The sequence below is a fragment of the Kogia breviceps genome, chromosome 5 (genome assembly GCF_026419965.1).
Source record: "Kogia breviceps isolate mKogBre1 chromosome 5, mKogBre1 haplotype 1, whole genome shotgun sequence".
NCBI lineage: Eukaryota > Metazoa > Chordata > Mammalia > Artiodactyla > Physeteridae > Kogia > Kogia breviceps.
The window spans coordinates 134,475,343-134,494,507 of NC_081314.1; the positions used below are offsets into that span (position 1 = coordinate 134,475,343).

The 19,165-nt window shown below is 40.5% G+C and overlaps 1 protein-coding gene across 5 annotated transcripts in view; it reads left to right on the forward strand.

Moving 5' to 3' along the window:
* The window catches only part of BACH1 (BTB domain and CNC homolog 1), a 59,371-nt gene that overhangs the window by 32,169 nt on the left and 8,037 nt on the right, over window positions 1–19,165 (forward strand). For 2 of the 5 annotated variants that reach the window (XM_059065436.2, XM_067034981.1), the window contains exon 5: window positions 7,118–7,593. The exons of 1 other annotated variant lie outside the window; for it this stretch is intronic. In XM_059065436.2, the coding sequence (XP_058921419.1) occupies window positions 7,118–7,573 (456 nt within the window). In that variant the 3' untranslated portion in view covers window positions 7,574–7,593. Of the gene's footprint in view, window positions 1–7,117; window positions 7,594–8,343; window positions 11,020–19,165 lie in introns of those variants that run through there. 2 more of the 5 variants (XM_067034982.1, XR_010840829.1) reach the window with 2 other exon arrangements.

Sequence of the window (19,165 nt, forward strand, 5' to 3'; positions counted from 1 at the left end):
TTGTAACTCTGGGCAGGCCGTTCAATTTCTCTGTCCCTCAGGTTTCTCCTCTTTACGATGGGATAATACTAATTCTTACTGTATAGAGTGGGTATTCATTTTTGAAGATTAAATGAGTTAATACATCTAAGCACTTGGAAGAGTCCCTGGACATAGTAAGCACTCAATAAATATTACCTTTTTCCTTTTCTTCTTATTGCTATACTATTATTTATCAATTTTCAATTTTCTCTCCCTTAATTGCTCCTTTCCTAATGTCTCTGCCTAAACTGTAAATTCTGGGTTTGGACCTCACCCTTATGTTGCCTCTCTCATTATGGGAAGGTTCCTTTCATATGGTCAGTGGAATAACTCTTGGTTAATTTCCAAGAGAAGGGAATATTTGGTTTTCCTGCAGTTCTTAATGAAATAAGAAACCAGAGTGGTTAGTACCCTATTTACCTGTTGTATTAATTTGGACTCTTTGGTTGCAAGAAACAAACCATCTGAAACATGAATTACTGAATTTGTTGTAAGAATTTACGTGTGTCTCAAGTAGAAGCCAAAGAATGGAGCCAGGCCTCGTAAAGAGTGTAGAACAAGAAAGTAGAAAACTGCCAGGAACCCAGAGAACCTTCTCTCTGGCTGTGTGTTCCACCAAGTGTGTATGGAAAGAGTGGCCACAGCACAGCTCAGGAATAGTTTCCCTCTCCTCCAGAGACCAGTCCAGGCAGTGACTACAGTTCTAGTCAGTTCTAAATTCCCAAGGAGTTAGCCTGTTGGCCTATTTCAGGTTTGGGTGTCCTCTTCTGTGACTAGACAGCAGGGCAAGCAGCAGAAACAGAAAATGTGGCTGCCAGGAGCTCACATCTGGGCAGGTAGAGCAGACAGCCCGACAGGGGTCTCATTACCCAGATGTGTGCCAGGCTGAACTCGGTCTCTTTCCTTTTCTAGAATATCCCCAGGGGAGACACAGTAAATTTTTTCTTTTTTAAAAAAATCAGAATGACCTACTTTGTGTTTCGGCTTCCTTGAATTCTGCTCCGTCCTTCATACTGCTCTCGGTTCTAGTGATTTATACAGGCAACCTCCAGCTGCAGATTATAAGAGGCACACACAAGTCAGTTGGAGGCTTTGGAGTCAAACAGCTGGAAACTCTGCCTGGCCACTGGTAGCTTTGTGGACTGGAGAAATAATTTCACCTCCAATCCCCAATTCCCTCATTGATAACATGGAGATAAGAATAATACCTCCTTCAGATGTGGTGTGAGGATCTGATACCTTCAAGGATGGAAAGCTCTTTGTACTGCCCAGCAGGTGTTCAGGGCTCAAGAAATATTAGTAGTTGTGTTTTCTATAAGCATCTGCTGGTCACTCCATATTAAATGTACTGGGTACCAGGCAATCAAAGATCCATGAGACATAGTCCTTGTCAGTAAAATGCTTGTAGTGTCATAGGGAGCCAGGTTTATGTGTTTTCATTTTTTTCTTGAGATTCATTTTCCTCCTCCCCATTCTAAAAATTTCAAGCTTTCAGAAAAGTTAAATGAATGGTACAATAAGCAGCTGTATACTCCCTGGGTAGATTCAACAGTTATTGACATTTTGCCACCTTTGCTGTCTCCTTGTTTCTGTGGGTCTTAGTCTCTCTCTGGCCAGGTGTGTGTCCCCCTGCTCCACTTGGTTGGTCTCTGGGTCTTTCTCTCTTCTCTGTCCCTCTTAGGCAGTTTTGGACTCTTTCTAACCGCAGTTGGGTGATCTTGGTCTCAGTGTCTTTCTGTCTCTATTGCTCTACTTTTATTTTCTGAATCATTTGAAACCTACCACATTATGACATTTCACCCGTAAATGCTTAAACATAAATCTTCTAGAAATAGACATTTTTATATATCTTTATCATATATATTTACCAATATCTTTGTCACACCTGAGAAAAGTAATAAATCTTAAACAATTATATAGTTCCTATTCAGATTACCATAATTGTTCCCCAAACATATTTCATCTATATGCTTTTTTTTTCCTTTTCACACTAGGATCCTATCCTCATGTGATGCGTTTGGTTCTGTCTTTTCAGTCTCTTCATCTAAAACAAATACTCCTTCTCACCCCCTCCTTTATTTTTTTTAAATACAATAACTTTTTGAAGAGTCTAGGCCAGTGTTCTCATAAAATGTCTTCTCTTAAAGTTTGTCTGATTGTTTTCCCTTGGTTTTATTTAACACCTTCCTTCACTCCTTGTATTTCATGTAAACTGAAAGTGTGAGTTCTTAGGTTGAGATTAAACGTTCATCCTTATGTCCTTCATACTGTGTCAGTTGGGGAGGCACAGTGTCAGGGTGTCCCACCTGAGTGCATGGGAATTGCCAGATCATTTCCAAAATTTTTTTGTTTTTGCCTTTGTAATTGTTTAGTAATCTGTGGAGTGTTTATTAGGCACTTGACGAATATCCAGTTCCCCAACACTCCTGTGTCCTTTGGCTTTAGGCATGCTTTGATGGCCTTTACAATGGGGGTTGCAAAATCTGATTTTTCTAACTCTGTCATTGCACTTACATTTATTGGTATTCCCCTGTAAAAAGAACTTTCCTTCCCTCCTGTTTCCCTCCGTCCTACCACAGCTCTTTAGTATCACTGTGGACTCATGGATTAATTTTTTTCTAATTTAATTTCTTAGAACCCATAGTAGTCATCGGTCTTCTTGATGTTGACATTTTTTCAGACTTGCCTGGGGAGAGCCAGCTGCCTCTGCTGGGTGCTGTGTGATTTTGACATGACCCCATTAGTGCTTCTGTGCCATTTAGAACAGCATGTCATAGGGTCACCTTGTACCTCTCTTGTTCAAAGATTTGGGAATCACTCCTTTCTCTAAAAATCCCTGGTTTCTTATAGCAGGTATTAGACTGTAGAAAGCATGCTTGCTGCTGGAGTTTTGCTTCTTCTGGGAAATTGTGTGTGTGTGTGTGTGTGTGTGTGTGTGTGTGTGTATGTATGTAAAATCATGAGTGCATTCAGGATGTATATTCTTCAATAAATAAAAGTATGTTAGAAATCATGAGTTCATGCAGATATTTTTAGTCAAAATTTAGTAGTTTAGAACTGTTGTCTTTTTGCCTCGATTTTATATCTATATATTTTAAAAAAAAATTTATTTATTTTTGGCTGCGTTGGGTCTTCATTGCCGCACGCGGTCTTTCTCTAGTTGTGGTGCGCAGGCTTCTCATTTCAGTGGCTTCTCCTGTTGTGGAGCACAGTCTCTAGGCATGTGGGCTTCAGTAGTTGTGGCATCTGGGCTCAGTAGTTGTGGCTCGCGGGCTCTAGAGCGCAGGCTCAGTAATTGTGGCACATGGGCGTAGTTGCTCTGCGCCATGTGGGATCTTCACGGACCAGGACTCGAACCCGTGTCCCCTGCATTGGCAGGTGGATTCTTAACCATTGCCACCACCAGGGCAGTCCCTGTATTTATATTTTATCTCTTTTCATTATAGGGAAAATCTTGGCTTCCAATTACATTAATATATTTACTATTTGATAAATACATACATATAAAATATGTCATAAAATTATGTCAATATTACTATCAATAATAAAGAGATTGAGTAAAATTTAAAATTTCTTTGCCTTTTATTTGCCCTTAAATATATACCATAGTACTGAAGTTTACAATTTAAAAATTATTCAAAGTAGTTCTTTATGTTAGCAATTTGATATACAGTTAATTTGTTTCTATTTCTGTTTCTAGGATTTACTCTTCACATTTTTTAAGTTTAATTTTTGAATATGTAAAACATCTGTATGGTTTAAAAGTTAAAACTATGTTTTAAAAAAGCTACTCCAAAGTCTTGATCCCATTTTCTCCCTATACCCTATTCATAGCTATTTCCTGTAGGTAATCTCTAGATTTTTTCCCTTGTGTTTCTTTTCTAAAAACGGGTTCATGTTTTGTATGTATTTTTATTACCCTTTCTGCTACAGAGAAGTATTCGATATATACCATTCTGTATTCTACTGGTTTTGCTCAAGTAGTGATTTCCAGGAAATATTTTTCTTAGTTCACAGTGGTTGTCATTCTGCTTTAAAGCTCCATAGTACTCAGTTGTGGCTGTCTGTAACACACAAAGTTAATCCAAACCAGTTTCTTATTAGTGGACATTTGGGATGCCATACTTAAGAACTTTGAACATTGTTTTCTCTAATGTTTGAGAAGATGTGTCTTCAGGATAGATTCGTAGAAGTAATCGTTGGATCAAGAGTAAATACATATGTAATTTTGTTAGATATTATTGAATTCCCTTCAGTAGCGGTTATGGCATTTTGCTTTCCCACCAGCAGTAATATGTGTGTCTGTCTGCCGACAACCTCAGCGGAGAGTTTGTTGTCAGCTTTTGTTTTTTTCCCAGTCTGATTGTGAGAATTTATATCTCATGGTAGCTTTTATTTTTCTCTCTCTTATGAGTGAAACTGAGCACTTCTATTCATATTTTTAAGGCTCATTTTTATATTTCTATGAACTGTCTATTCAGAGGTTTTGCATCATAAGGGACTATTAGTCACCATGTTCTAGCAGTGAGTACCCTTTAATCTAAAGTAAATTGTCACTGTCACCTGGCTCTTTTGGGGCCAAATTCTTCCACTCTTTATCTTTACTGGGTGAGTTATATTTTGATTTTTTTTAAACTTCTTATATTGAATGAATATTGTACACTAGCTGTTGAAAATGTGGATTTGGATGTAAATTTGTTTTCTTCCCATAAAATGCAGAATACCAGGATTCATTTTAAAAAAATAGATCTGTGATTAAAACCATAGAGTTTCACACTTACTGATTTATAGAGTTGCATTATAAGAAAATTAAAGTATTTTGTAGAAATAGATAGCAGGACACTAGTAGTATGTTTGGGAGGGAGGTATCTTTAATAATGATATCATGAAGTTCTTAAGTTGAATTGCTTTAGTTAAACTGAGTGCTATTGAAGTAAATTTGTATTTTAAAATGAGAGTGAAATGGAAAAATCAGCTAATTGCCTGGAAACTTACCCATGTAGGAGTTAGCTTAAAGTTTGGAGGAACAGAAAGGGAACATTTAATTTCTAGAAATAATTATGGTAGAGTTTCAGGGTTGTACCTATTGGTTTTAATTGTTGTAAAGAAGCAAGCCATCTTGTATGGGACATACTTATAGTCCTGTCATCCTTTATTTAGTGAGGTAATAGTGAGAATATTTAAGGTTGTATTGATATTTATCAAAAGATATGGAAGTATAAAATATTTGTCATCTTCATAGTATCTGTAGGTCAAGTAGTAGTTCTAATTTCTGGGAGGAAGGTCAGATATTCATTATTTTCCTTAACCGTATTTAATTTAAAAAAAACCAGCCAACAGTTGAAATTTTTTCCGTTGCTATTTAGAACAGAGATTTATCTTAACTTTGATAGAGGAGTCAATGGCTGATATTGTTAGGACTAAGGAAAAAGGTTTCTCATTTTCTTCTGGAAGCTTTGTTTCCATACTCATTTGGATTGGCTTCTGAAGGGCCATAAAGAGAAGTGGGTGCTGATTGCTTTGAATGTGTTCTTTCTCTGGTCAGGTGGTAGGCAATGTTCTCTCCCTGTAGGCACCAGCAGACTCATTTTATCAGAAGGCTACAACTGACAAACCTGTAAGAAAAAATGTACTTCCTGAACCTTGATCTTGCTTTTATTTATTTATATATATATTTTTTTCTTGGCATATAGCTATTTTTTCAAACCACAACAAATTGGAGACTACCTTGCAATATAAAAATTTAGTGTTTTGAATTCATTGCAGATTTTCTCAAAATATTAGATGGCCTTGAAATATTTAAAAACTACCAATAGTTGGAGTCACACACAGTTTTGTAGAAAAACTTTTACATAAAACTGCAACAGTACTTTTGTGCAAAGCAGATTTCTTTTTAACCTTTTAGCTATTTTTGTCACAGAAAAGCATCTATTTAAAGGTTGACCATTGTAGATGATTACTATGAAATAACCTGTCTAAATGTTAACATTTAACAGCTCAGCTGTCTGAAGCTGCCAATGAGCAGAAGGCCAAGAGAGTTGCCATAAATTTCACAAGAGAAATCTTTGACCCTCTATCAATATTTATTTACTCTTACCTTGTAAACAGCTTGATTATTTGGTTTTCTAGATCATACTAGATTAGGAGCAATGCAGCGGTAGAGTAGGAAGGATGAGGTGGGGCAATGATAGAAAAAAGACTCACCGTTAGCAGCAACCAGTGATGGCGGACAGAAAGACCGGAACCAGGAAAACTTGAACAAGATTCCATGGTTGACTTTCCTGTAGGGCTAAACATTTAAATGAAAATAATAACAGCACCACTAGTAATAATAGTTAACAAACACAAGTCCCCTCCCCGTCTCCCTTCTTCACAATTTAGTAACTCACCCACTAGCTTTCTGACTCTGGGCATATTAAACTCTGAATCCCATCTGTAAAATGGGTTTGATATTACTGAAATCAACAGAGTCATTGTGAGGATTACGTAGCTGAGGTTACATACTTCAAAACATTCAGCACAATATCTGGCACAAAGTAGATGCCCAGCTAATGTCGGTCATTATTAGAATCTTGGCAGGAGTTATGATCACTGTGCTTGTACTTTTTTTGGTTGCATTCCATCCAAAAAGTTCACACTCATTTACTTGCAGTCCACAAATCCAAAAGGCTCTGAAAATCATATAAGTTTGTCACAAACTATTTTGGCCAAAAAACTGACACAAGCTGACAGGGTATGTAGAGTCTTTATTTAATCTACTTTGTGCATGGATACTTTCATGTGTTTTATTTAGAAATGTGAAGACGTTTGATAGTGGGGTGCTACCTCAGACCCTGCTAGAGGAATTATGTGTGCATCTGTATTTTCTTTCTAAAATATGAAAAATTCTGAATTCCAAGATACATGTAGGCCTAAGAGTTTTGGATGGCTTGTGGACCTGAGGTATTAAATATATTTTTGAATTGAATTGACAGGAAAAATTCCACATGACCTTATATAATGAGAAGACACTGGGGATATCAATGTTTGCTCACCTTAGGAATGCTGATTGAGCTCATAAACACAATTCACTGTATTCTCTTTCTCACCCTCACAGCAAAACGAAAAGGAGAGCTTGTTGAAGGAAAGGGATCACATTTTGTCCACTCTGGGCGAGACAAAGCAGAACCTAACTGGACTTTGCCAGCAAGTCTGTAAAGAAGCAGCTCTAAGTCAAGAACAAATACAGATACTCGCCAAGTACTCGGCTTCCGATTGCCCACTTTCCTTTTTAATTTCTGAGAAAGGAAAGAGTACACCTGATGGTGAGCTCACGTTACCATCGATTTTGAGTTTGCCTGAAGGGCCTGCAGCTGGGCCGCCTGCTGGGGAGCAGAGCCCTCGCTATCCCAGTGCCAAGGGTGGTGAGGCGGGTGGTGCCTGGGGCCCGGAGTCCCGGGCAGCTGCCAGCGCCCCCTCGGAGCAGGCCGGGCCTGGGGAGCAGTGTCGCCAGAGTGGTGGCATCTCGGATTTCTGTCAGCAGATGACCGACAAATGTACTACTGATGAGTAAACTTGCTTCCACTTCCTTCAGACCGTCTCATTGTCTACTGAAGTTTTGACATTGTCTTGAAAGCCTGACATAGCCGTAGCCGTCTGTCTCTTAACAATATCATTTTCCTCCCCCTTGTAGTTTGCCGTTAAGGGAATTCCTCTGAAGTCAACCCTTGACTTCTCCTTGATTTCCACAGGAGATGCAGAAATGACTTGCCTCCTGGATACTGAAAAATCATATGTGGAAATGTAGTAAGGCTTTGAAAACTCACACATCTTAAAGAATAATAGCTATTAGTAATGACTCTTCCCAGTATTAAAAATAAATAAGAAAATGAAAACTGTAGCATATCAAACTACATTTAAACACCTTGAAACGCCGGCAGATAGTTCTTAACTATCAAGAAGTAGCCTGCAAAAGTTTAATAATGTGACCTTCTTACAACATACTGGTCTAAAAGAAAACTTCTCCCCAAGTAACGCTGATAGGGTTCAGTTCTACTGAGAAGTAGGGTGTCAGCTCCTTGGGAATATTGGTGTAGACCTGCAGCGTGAAAACATGATGTAATCGTCTTGCCTGAACCCTGGCACTTTGCTCTTCAGCTCCTCTTAAAACCGTAGATTGGTTAGCCTGCACTGGGAGTCCTGAGCTACGTTGGGAATCGGTAGGAAACGGGCAAGCGGCGGGCTAAGGCAGGGGCTGCCGCTCCTTAGGGTCGACTCTCAGAGAGTTCTGGCTGCGTCCGCGGTAGATGGGTGTCATTTCCCTCTTCTCTCTTTTCTCTTCAGTCTCTTCCTCATCTGAATCCATCATGATCTTTCTGTTTCCTGACATTCTTATCACTTTGGAAGAAGAAATAAGACTCAGGATACAGTGGCATGAGCTCATGTGTTGGGAGCATTGTCTTAGCCTCCCTAGAATCTTGGAGAGCTCCCCAGATACAAGGCTGTCGGCCTTCCCACCATAAGTCACCCATGCAAGGAAACCAGATATCACGGGGTAAGAGGATTGCCTACATTGATGGGGAGTGGCAGTTCATTTTCCATCCTATTTTTTGAAGTCCTGTGGTTTCTTTGTAAAAAGCATTATGATTGATAAAAATGTATCTACAACAACCATGCAGGTTTGTGAAATAGGATGAAACTTGATCTTGTTCCATTGTGGGTTTGAATTTGGAAGCCATATTTAATCTTGTTCTCTTCCCCAAATCTAGTATGTAAGGGCACACAAATCATTTTGGACTTGGGCATTTAAAATTCAGTCTTTGTGTTTATTCAATCCTGTTTTACTATAGTGTTTTGATAATCTGAGCCCCTGCCCCATAACATTTTACCGTGGCTCTTAGCCATCCTGCTGTTGTTACAGGCTTGTTTGGGAGTCAAACGAAAGCTATGGACCTCTCAATGACGAAAACAGAGTTTCATATTCACATTCACAGAAACATTTGCAGAATCCAGTTTGAAAGGGTACAGAGAGTGATTTTTAGTGTTTGGATTAGAAAGTACTTCATTTCACCAAGATGAGACACCTGAGAGGAGTCTTTAGTAGATTGATTGCATCCTGAGTCTAGTGAAGGGCTGTGTAGCTGATGTGGGAGACGGCCATCTGCCTTGTAGGAATGGGTTGCAAGCCAGTAAGGCTCTGTTGTGAGGGGATGTGGGGACCAGGCTTCATATTTCAGAGCAATTTGTCAAATGTTAACCCTTTTTCATGGGGGCGGGTGGCATTGAGAAGATACCGCTGGTATCTTCAGTGGTTTGTATGTTATCTCTGTTATTAGCTTAGTTGTTGTAAGAGAAAACTGGTTGGGCTTGTTTATATTCTAGAGGCTTTTATAAGTACACTCAATTTGTCAGGGAGAATGATAATTCAATGGTAATGCATCCCGTACTACAAAAGAATGATATGTGTACGTATTTGTGTGTGTGTATATATATATATATATATATATATATATATATATATATATATACACACACCCCCATGTAGCTATTTCTTTGATACTTGTAATTTTAAATTTTAACTTCAAAATATAAAAGAATATAAAACCTTTTCTGGTTTACAAAATGCAAAATCTTATACAAGCCAATGGACTCCTTGATTTCCTACCTCAGTGTACACTCAACTGTTTGTCACATCAGTTTGTGTCTGTGCAAATGTCAATCTTTTGCTTTAATTGCTACTGTAAATAACTGCTTTGAAAGATTACTTTCTATTTTATGATAAACCTAGTTGTCTCCAGAGTTTAAATATGATCTTTAAGGCACTTGGTTTAAATTTCTCTCTACATATAAACAGTTTAGCATTAAGGGTTTATTTTAATGATATTCTGATTATTGGCCAAGTGTAATGTTTCATAAAATATAGCATTACTTTTAATAGCCAGCATGTAATACAAGTAACTACACTACCTCATACCTATGTCATTTTCAAGTTGTAATCCACAGGGACAGATAGATAAAAAAAATTTTTATCTTTGTCTTTTGGCCATAAAGTGGGGAAGTTTTTATATATTGCATAGCATTACACATTTATGCCTATTTTAACATTAACTTCTAAAGAAGTTTTTTCTAAGAAAATTTAAGTTGATTTTTTTTTTTTTTTTGAGGCTGCCGAAGACAAATGACAGGATTATGTGTATACAGTGTATATCTTTTCCTTCATGCAGAATTTTGGCAAAGTGTTTTTCAGTTTGTATATTGCATATTTACATGATCATTGTTCCTTATTTTATGAGTTAGCCTTCTCACTGCTTGATGATTTTTAAAAAGCTGTTAGGTCTAACTTGATAAAATAACCATACCTTAAAAGTTTTTTCATTATTTGAATCCTGCAGCTATAGCAAATAATTTGTCGTTAAATTGTCATATTCAGAACAAATATGGATATAAATCTAAGTTCTCCATCTGTACATTTTATAACATAATTTACTATAGCTTAATGCTTAGCTAATTTAAAATAAGGAATCAAATATATTTGGTGCAGTAGACGATACAGGTTGCATGTGGACACTCAGCCACATTAACAACTTGGAAAAAAAGTCAAAAAATGGCAATGTTATAATGAATTCTCAGGTGAACTTTTTTCAGTTATGAAACATCTATTTTGAATTTGTAAATATTTTAACTGTTTTATTAAGGCATGTAATAAACTATTCTTTGAAACTTGTTGGGCAGAATGAAATTTTAAAGCTGTAATGGCAAAGATGGCATACTGATTGTAAAATAAACAGAAATAATAACGGCTATTGATTTTTTTGTATCTTTCATAATATAATTTTCTAACAATGCAATAAAACCACTAAATTAATATATCCATATCTGTTAAGATCACGTTTCCTTAAAAGTGAACTTTCATAGTATTTAATTTACATCTTCTTCCTAATGTGCTTATCCAAATGTAGCAAAGCTAGAAATGTTAGATGTTGGTAATAAAATGACACTTCAATAAAATTCTCTGAAATTGCTTCTGATTGACTAGAGTTGTACATTCCATTTCCATTTTTTCATCTCTCATGAGTTTACTAATTTTGGTCTTTTGATCAATAAACAGTATGACTCTGGCATTTGTATGAGAGAGTCTTTCATTAGTTGATTATCATGCCTGAAAAAAAGAAAGTTCCCAGCAGTCAGGTGTTCAAGGAAGCACAGATTTTAGCCTTGCTTCTGATTTAATTTTAGTCTTTGGCTAGAGCTGTAGGGTTTTTTAAGGGGTAGTATCTCTTTCAGTCCTCAGTTTTAAAAAATTTATCTGCGGAGTCAATTCCACCATGTTACATTCAACTTCTAACCAGGCCCTTGTAATCAAGCTTCCAGCAGCTGCCCGGAGCTATCTGCATCCAGATCAGGGTCTTCTGATCCAATAATTGTGAGTCTCATCTGGGGGTGATATTGCATCCTGTGTGGAGGCTTAATTTTGGCCTTATGCATTGATCGTTTATGGTGGAGAGACTTAACCATTGCATAATGCCTTCATTTACATTTCCCCTTCCAGTGGTATTTCTGGCATCCAGGACAGATTGAGTGAGGGCTCCCTCTAGGGGCTCCGGGGCCGCACTCCTGTGTGAACAAGCATTTTCAGGCCTGAGCCTCAGTGATGTGTAGGCTGCCCCTTGCAAAGCAATGTTTAGACCTAAGAAAGCTGCCTCCCAGGGATATTTTTTTTCCTTTAAAGACAAGCCACGTGGATCCAAAGCTGGTCCCTCTGCATTCCCTCCTTGGGCCTGCGTGCAGAATGGAATTTGGGGCAGTAAGTGCAGTGTGGGTGACACTGGCCTGGCACTACCAGTTAAAAGCTAGAACCTTACCAGTACTCTCTAGGGAATTGGGACCCAGATGCCTTGAAAAAAGCAGGAAAGCAACACATATTCTTCCCAGTTCTGCCTAACAGCGCTGTGGAGTCCTTTTCCCTAGAAACTCAGCAGTGGTGCCTTGAGGCTACCTGCCTGGGCTGAAGGCTGGCTGCTGCTGGGCTTTTGCTTGTAAGGCTGCAGTGCTGCAGCTGTTTGGAAAGGAACCCACAGGCCTGCTGCCTGCAAGTTAATTTATGCCACATTGCGCCCATTTTCCAAGGCCTCTTGCAGTCCACTGGAGTGTGTGTGCGAGGGTGTTTCTGCCAACTGAATTTAAGTTCATAGGCAGTAGATTCTGGCAAGTGGGCATTGACTGGAATCGGGAAAACTGACGCAAGGAATCTCTGCGGGCCACTGAGTGTCTACCATGGCCTTTGGGTACACTGGGTTCTGGGTTCTGGGCATGTGACTTTTCCTGGGATAACTGCCCTGATGGTTGGATGTTGGCTCGTCTTCAAACCAGGTGGCACCAGTACTGTGATAATGTTGTGTGTATCCTTATTAACTGAGTCACTTTAGACTCTTGGCATGGAGCCATTACTTCTGAGTCCCTGAAGGAATGACGTTGATCCTGTGAGGGGCAACCCACACCTCTGCTGAGGCCTTAGCGCCTGTGGCTTTAAGATGCCCACTCAGCCTTTTCAAAAGCCCAAGAAGGGCAGTTGGGACTCCACAGAAAGTCACATTTTATGAGTAAAATGCCATAAGCCACAATGACCCTCCAGGTTCAAAAGGCTCACGGGCTGGTTTAAAACCTCTCACCTAGGCCACCTGTGCTACTGTGAAAACCCACTGGGCCTAGTCCAAGCCTCCAGGCAACACCAAAGTTAAAATTTCCTGGCTTCCAGTGTGTACCATGGGGCCACAACATTCCAGATCACATGTATACTTCACTACCAAATTCTGTTCTTCTGGTCTTGGTTTCTCAGTATCTCTAAACACTGCCCCCCCCCCCCCCGCTCCAACCCCCTGCCCTGCTCCTCTGGGTTTCCAGAGGAGCATTTCATATTCCCTTCCTGGGTTATGAGCAATAAGAGAAATAAAATGAAGGAACGGTGGGTGGAAAACCAAAATAAAACCTCAGTAAAGAGTGGTCGAAGGAGTAGCTTAAGAGAGCCTGATGTGAACTCCAGAATGAGGCACGTTTATGTTATCAGTTTGTTTCCTGTTGGAGGGAATTAACGTTTCCCTACTCCTGGTTTCCGTGAAGAGAGATTTTCCTCTAAGCAGCATGACACCACCTATACTGTCTCTACTCTTTATCAGCAATGGTGGCAGGAATGAGTACAAGTGGTGCTACAGGTGTGTCCCAAGAGGGAGAAGGGCCATGCTGAGTGAAGAACAGCCAGTTATTTTTTTCCCAAATTCATCAATCAGCTCCCACCTCTCCAGGGACAGAGTGAGTAAAGAGGTTAAGGGAGGATCTCCCAGAAGCCAGAGCGTAGGAGGTTAAGGGGAGAATGTGGAGAAGAGTTACATGGAGGCAGCGAGTCTGGGCTTTGGAAAGCTTACAAGAAGAGAAACAACAAGGTATTCAAAAGAGAAGCAGGCTGCGATGAAGGTCATGAACTCACCCTCCCAGCCTCCTAGCCTCCCAGCCTCCCACTCTGCCCCTAGTGGGAACATAGGTTCAAGTTTTAAAACAAAGTATTATATAGGGATATATGCATATGTATAGCTGATTCACTTTGTTATATAGCAGAAACACACCATTGTAAAGCAATTATACTCCAATAAAGATGTTAAAAAATAATAAAAAAATAAAAACAAAGTATTACCTTGTGCTTAAGCCCAAGCACTTCTTTTTCCTCTCCTTCACCTCTGTTATTTGCACAGTTCTAGAAGCTTAAAAGAAAAGAGAATGGAAAACACTTTAAAAATGGATGATCACATATTTCTTTTTCATTTAAAAATAACTGTCTTTTCAGCAGACACTGTTTTCCTTCTCCCCACTTAGTTTACGTTTGCTCACTGTCCAGAAAGCCAGCTGTTTTCCAAACAGTTAATTTCCTTCTTTCAGGAGACTAGACCTAAATAATTTTCTAGATACCATCTTGTTAAGCAGGTTTCTGGTGGGATATTAATCTCTTGCAAGGAAAGCCTATGAATAATACCCAGAGCACTGTTAAATATGGAAATATCCACTAGAATTTAATCTTCCTAAAGTCATACCTCTTAGATCCATCTCAGAAACTTGAGTCTTTTTGCTTTGGACTATTGATTTCAAAGAATTTTCCTCTGTGAAATAAGTATACTCTTTTGCTTGCTTTGATTTCAATGATAACCCTAACTGAACAGGACCACTACTAGTACCTTTAAAATAAATTTTTCTAAAACAAAATAACTTTCTAAACACCGTGTTTTGGGCTTGTCAGAGATTTTTTTATCTGTGTTTTTAGAAGACCTCACCTGCTGTGCTCAACACCTGACATTTGCGGTGTCTGTTGTGGGAAATTGTGGAAAATTTAACCGGCCAAGAAGTCTTCCATACCATTCCTAGAAATCTGGGTATCTGCTCAGACAGCCCTGTTTCGGCCAACCAGATAAATGAGTAACCTCTGGGAGGGAAGGAAGCTTGATGTGGAATCAAGGATGGGGTTTGAAACTTAACAAGAATGAGGAGTGGAGCACATGTAAGTTAAGGAGATCAAGCTGCTAAAGATAAGCAAGAGAATTTGGCTAGTCCAAGCACTTCACAGACTGGCTTTGTGTTCCCTAGGGCCTGGGAGAGCCGACAGCTGCAAACATACTTGAAATAGGCTAAAAAATGAAGTATGCACTTAAGGACTAAAGGAATTGCACAAGTTTAGGCAATGACTCGGGCACAAATCCAGGCCTCTTCAGAAAGGACAATGGGGGCGAATAGAAAGATTATGGACCTGGAGTTAAGACACAGTTTTGAAGCCTGGTTTTGACACCTCATCACTGAACAGCCATAGAAAATTGCGCTTAATTTTTATTCTCCCGTAGTTTCCTTATCTGTGCGTCTTCTGGCCCTTGAGATCAAAGTCAGATTGACTTCAGCTCATTCACACCCTATGGAAGTCCTAATCAGCTATTCAACACATTTATTAAATGCTCTCCCTAAATTGGGAAGGAGGGGTGTATTTCTGGAGAGTGAGCGTGGGTATTTGTGGTTGAATTGGCTTCAAGTCTCATGGTCACCCTGTTTTAGGCACCTGCTTCCATCCAAATAGTTCAGCTTATCTTTTCTTGTGCTGCATTTTACACATTGTTGATGGAGCCGTTAAACTCAATAACTTCCTTTAATTTCACCCAAATGAATACGTAAGCAGGTAATTAAAGTAAGCAAACAAACGAATAAAATACCTCTTGGCTAGGGGATTAAGAGGTACAAACTATTATGTATCAAGCTACAAGGATATATTGTACAATACAGGGACTATAGCCAATATTTTATAATAACTGTAAATGGAGTATATAACCTTTAAAAATTGTGAATCACTATTGTACACCTGTAGCATATAATATTGCACACCAACTATACTTCAATAAAATAATTACCTCTAGCACTAGACTTGTATGGGTAGAGTAGGCTTTATTGAAAATTTGGGAGATATATTTATTTCACAGCAATACAGACAGATTCAGTGGGAACGCTGTTGAGACAGCTCTGTCTTGAGGTCTTCCCCACCACTGGGAGATTTTCACAGCCTGCCCAGCCTCATGTTGGATCTCAGCTTCATGCCACCCCTGGCTCCCCTCTCTTTCCTTCTCCTCCTGATTGCCCTGGGGAGCCCCCATTCAGATCTCTCCAGTCTCAGCCTCTGAGGATGGCTTTGGACCATCTCCACTTACAAAGCCACACAAGGGCTCAGCAGAACAGAGGGCATTTCGTGGAGCAGGATCTGTCTCGTCTAGAAGGCAGCTCATTCATTCACTCGACAAAAACCTAGTAAGCTCCAGGAGGAATGACTGAACACTGTTCTGGGCTCCAGGGATCCATTAGAGAAAGAGATGAAAACCTCTGTCCTCACTGAGTTTACATTCTAGTCCGGATAGATGGACAATAAGCAGAATTATAAAGCACAGAGTATATTAGATGATGAAAAGGGGGCATGAGAAAAATAAGCACAGAAGGAAGAGCAGGGTGGCAGATCTGCACAGGTTGACAACGGAAAGTCATCCGAGAAGATGACATTTGAAAAAAGAACCGAAGGGCATTAAGTGAGTTTTAGTTGGTTATACATTGAAGATTATTTTTGGCTTAAGTTATAAAGGAAAAAATAGAGAAAATACCAATCTAGTGTGGCTGTAGTAAAAATCCAATGAAACGATGTATGGAATAATTCCTTTCAGAAGACCAGTTAGTACGTAGCTAGCATGTAGTAAGTTTTAGTCTTCTTATTATATAGACTGGTGCCCTCCAATACAGTACCTGCTAGCCACAAGAGGCTATTTTAACTCACATTAATTCAAATTAGGTAGTATTAAAAATTCAATGTCTCAGTCTCACTAGTCACATTTCAAATTCTCAATAGCCACATGTGGCTGGTGGCTGACATTTTGCACAGTGCAGACGTGGAACATTTCTATCATTGTCGAAAGCTCTATGGCATAGTGCTAAGTAGACTATTTAATGTTGATAAATCAAAGAAAATACAGTTTTATATATAAGAAGAGTGTCATGGGACTCTGCTGTCTTAGAATTTCAGCTCAAGCCTCATAGCTGAGGACAGTGGGAGACAAGTGCTCCCACATTTTAAAGAGAGAAATTAGCATAGACACATCTGCGCAGGGCTTACTAGTGGAGGCCAAATGAGGCTTTTGGCCAATCTCTGGTCTCCAGCCTGGTTAAGAGAAGCCTCAGGGTTCATTGAGAGACTAGATTCTTTCCAGTGAATTCATCAGAGAGTGCTGTGGAGTTTGGAAGGGGAGCTTCTGATCCTACAAGTCAAGTGAAGGAGCTGCAAGGAGAACCTCACACCAGAGATATGGTGTCTGGTGGAAGAGGAGTCTGACATCCACTCCCGGCTAGATGTGTCTGAGCTGCAGAAACTCGTGTGACCCCCCCACCCCCCTTGGCTGCTCTCAGAGGCAAGTAGGAAAGGGTTCTTGGGTGAACCTGGTTTGTGTTCTTAAGAATTGGAGGGGGTCTGTGTGAACGGAGAGGTAACTGCTTCTCAGTGGAGAGGTCTAATGACGGGAAGGCTGGCTGAGTTGCCTGTGAGAATGGGTTGGGGAGAGACAGCAGAACAGCCTGCCCCGCTGCTTGTGGCCACCACGAGCAGAGGAGCCCACACTGGTGCCGAGTATGTGCCACAGTAGGTAGGTAGGCTAAAGCCGTGTAGGGACCTGCCTTCGTAACAAGGGGCACAGTCTTTGTACGGTGAAGGCATGTGTCTGGGTGGGGCAGTAGCTGTCAGATGTCAGTTGGAATGTGTCTCACGCATGTCGCTGTGGAAGATCTCTGAGGAGACCACAGAGATGCCTCCCAAGGGAAGGCTGATGTCTGGTTGCCTGCCTCGAAAGGGATCAATAGTAAAGAGAAAATTAAATCAGGGGCCAATGAGGAGGAAGCAGAGCCAGGGAGTGAAAGAGCAGACCACATGAGCCGTCCCTGGGGTGGGTCCCAGAGCCATGAGACCAAGCAGGTGAAGTGAATGCAATCCACAAACAGGATGAGCAGGGCTGAGGGCCAGAGGCACTCACCTTGTCCAAAAAGGGACAGGTGCTACTCAGCTTCTACCATTTGTTGCAGTGCAGGTCCGGTGTTACCGGATCTTCAGGTTTTCAAAAGAAGCCAGACTGCTGGATTTTTGTGTGCAACTCATGCCATTTTCAAAATACAGTACATATTTTGAACAGATCCTGTTCTGGGTTTTTGAACACACCTGAAAATAAAACTATTCTTTTAGGCAAAATCAATGGTAAAGTTTCGAGATTTGCCCGAGCTAACCACCAGAGGGTAGGGAAGAGACATCACAGAATATCAGAAGTGATGGAAGAAAAACCAAACCATTATGGGATTTGGCCCATTTAATACAGTAGGTATGTACAATATATAACTGAAAGGTTTAGTTTCTATTTCAAGGTCCAGTATATAGTGTTGCACAGAGGCATTTGCTAGTAAAATGTGCAGATTTTTTTCTCTCTTCCCTAATTATAGTCTTGTGGTCTGACTTTTTAAAAAAAATTTATTTAATTTTGGCTGTGTTGGGTCTTTGCTGCGCGCGGGCTTTCTCTAGTTGTGGTGAGCGGTGGCTACTCCTCCTTGTGGCGTGCGGGCTTCTCATTGTGGTGGCTTCTCTTGTTGCAGAACATGGGCTCTAGGCACGCGGGCTTCAGTAGTTGTGGCATGCGGGCTCAGTAGTTGTGGCTCGCGGGCTCTAGACTGCAGGCTCGGTAGTTGTGGCACGTGGGCTTGGTTGCTCCGAGGCATGTGGGATCTTCCCAGACCAGGGCTCGAACCCGTGTCCCCTGCATTGGCAGGCAGATTCTTAGCCACTGCGCCACCGGGGAAGCCCTTGTGGTCTGACTTTCCTCTCCATCTCCCTCTCGTGAAACTGGTTTCTCAGATTCACTCTACAATTATCGGTTCTTCCCTGCTCTTCAAGGTCTCCACCATCGAACAGGGACTCTGAGAGTATCCTGGGGATGGCCACGGATTCTTTGACACTCCTCCATTGAAAAGTGTGATCTATGTTATGTCCTCTCTTCTTGAATCTGGGTGGACTTGTGACTGCATTCACCACCAATAGAACAGCACTATAGAACTCTTTCTCTGAGATTTCTGAACCTAGGTCTCAAAAGGCCTTGTGGCTGTTTTTTGTTTGTTTGGTTGGTTTTGGTTTTTTGCTTGTTTGTTTTTTACCAGGATACTTGCTTTTGGAACCCTTGCTTTTGGAGGCCCAAGTCACACGGAAATGCCCTGTGTAGGCACGCCCATTGACAGTACCAGCTGAGTCCAGCCTTCAAGTTATCCCAGGCTCGGTGCCAGATATGCGAGTAAAGAAGCCTCCAGATGATCCTAATCCTCAGTCATTCAAGCCATGTCCAGCTGTCTGAGTCTCCCCAGCTGAGGTCTCAGATATCAAGGAATAGAGACAAACCATCTTGGTCCATGACTCACAGATTCCATGAGCATAAAGAAAAATGATAGTTATGCCACGAAGGTTTGAGGGTGGTTACATAGCGATAGATAACTGGAATGGTAGAACATCTGGACTCTAGACTCCAGCTGCCCTCCTGACCTCTCCACTTGGATATCTAATCATCATCTCTAACTTAACCAAGAT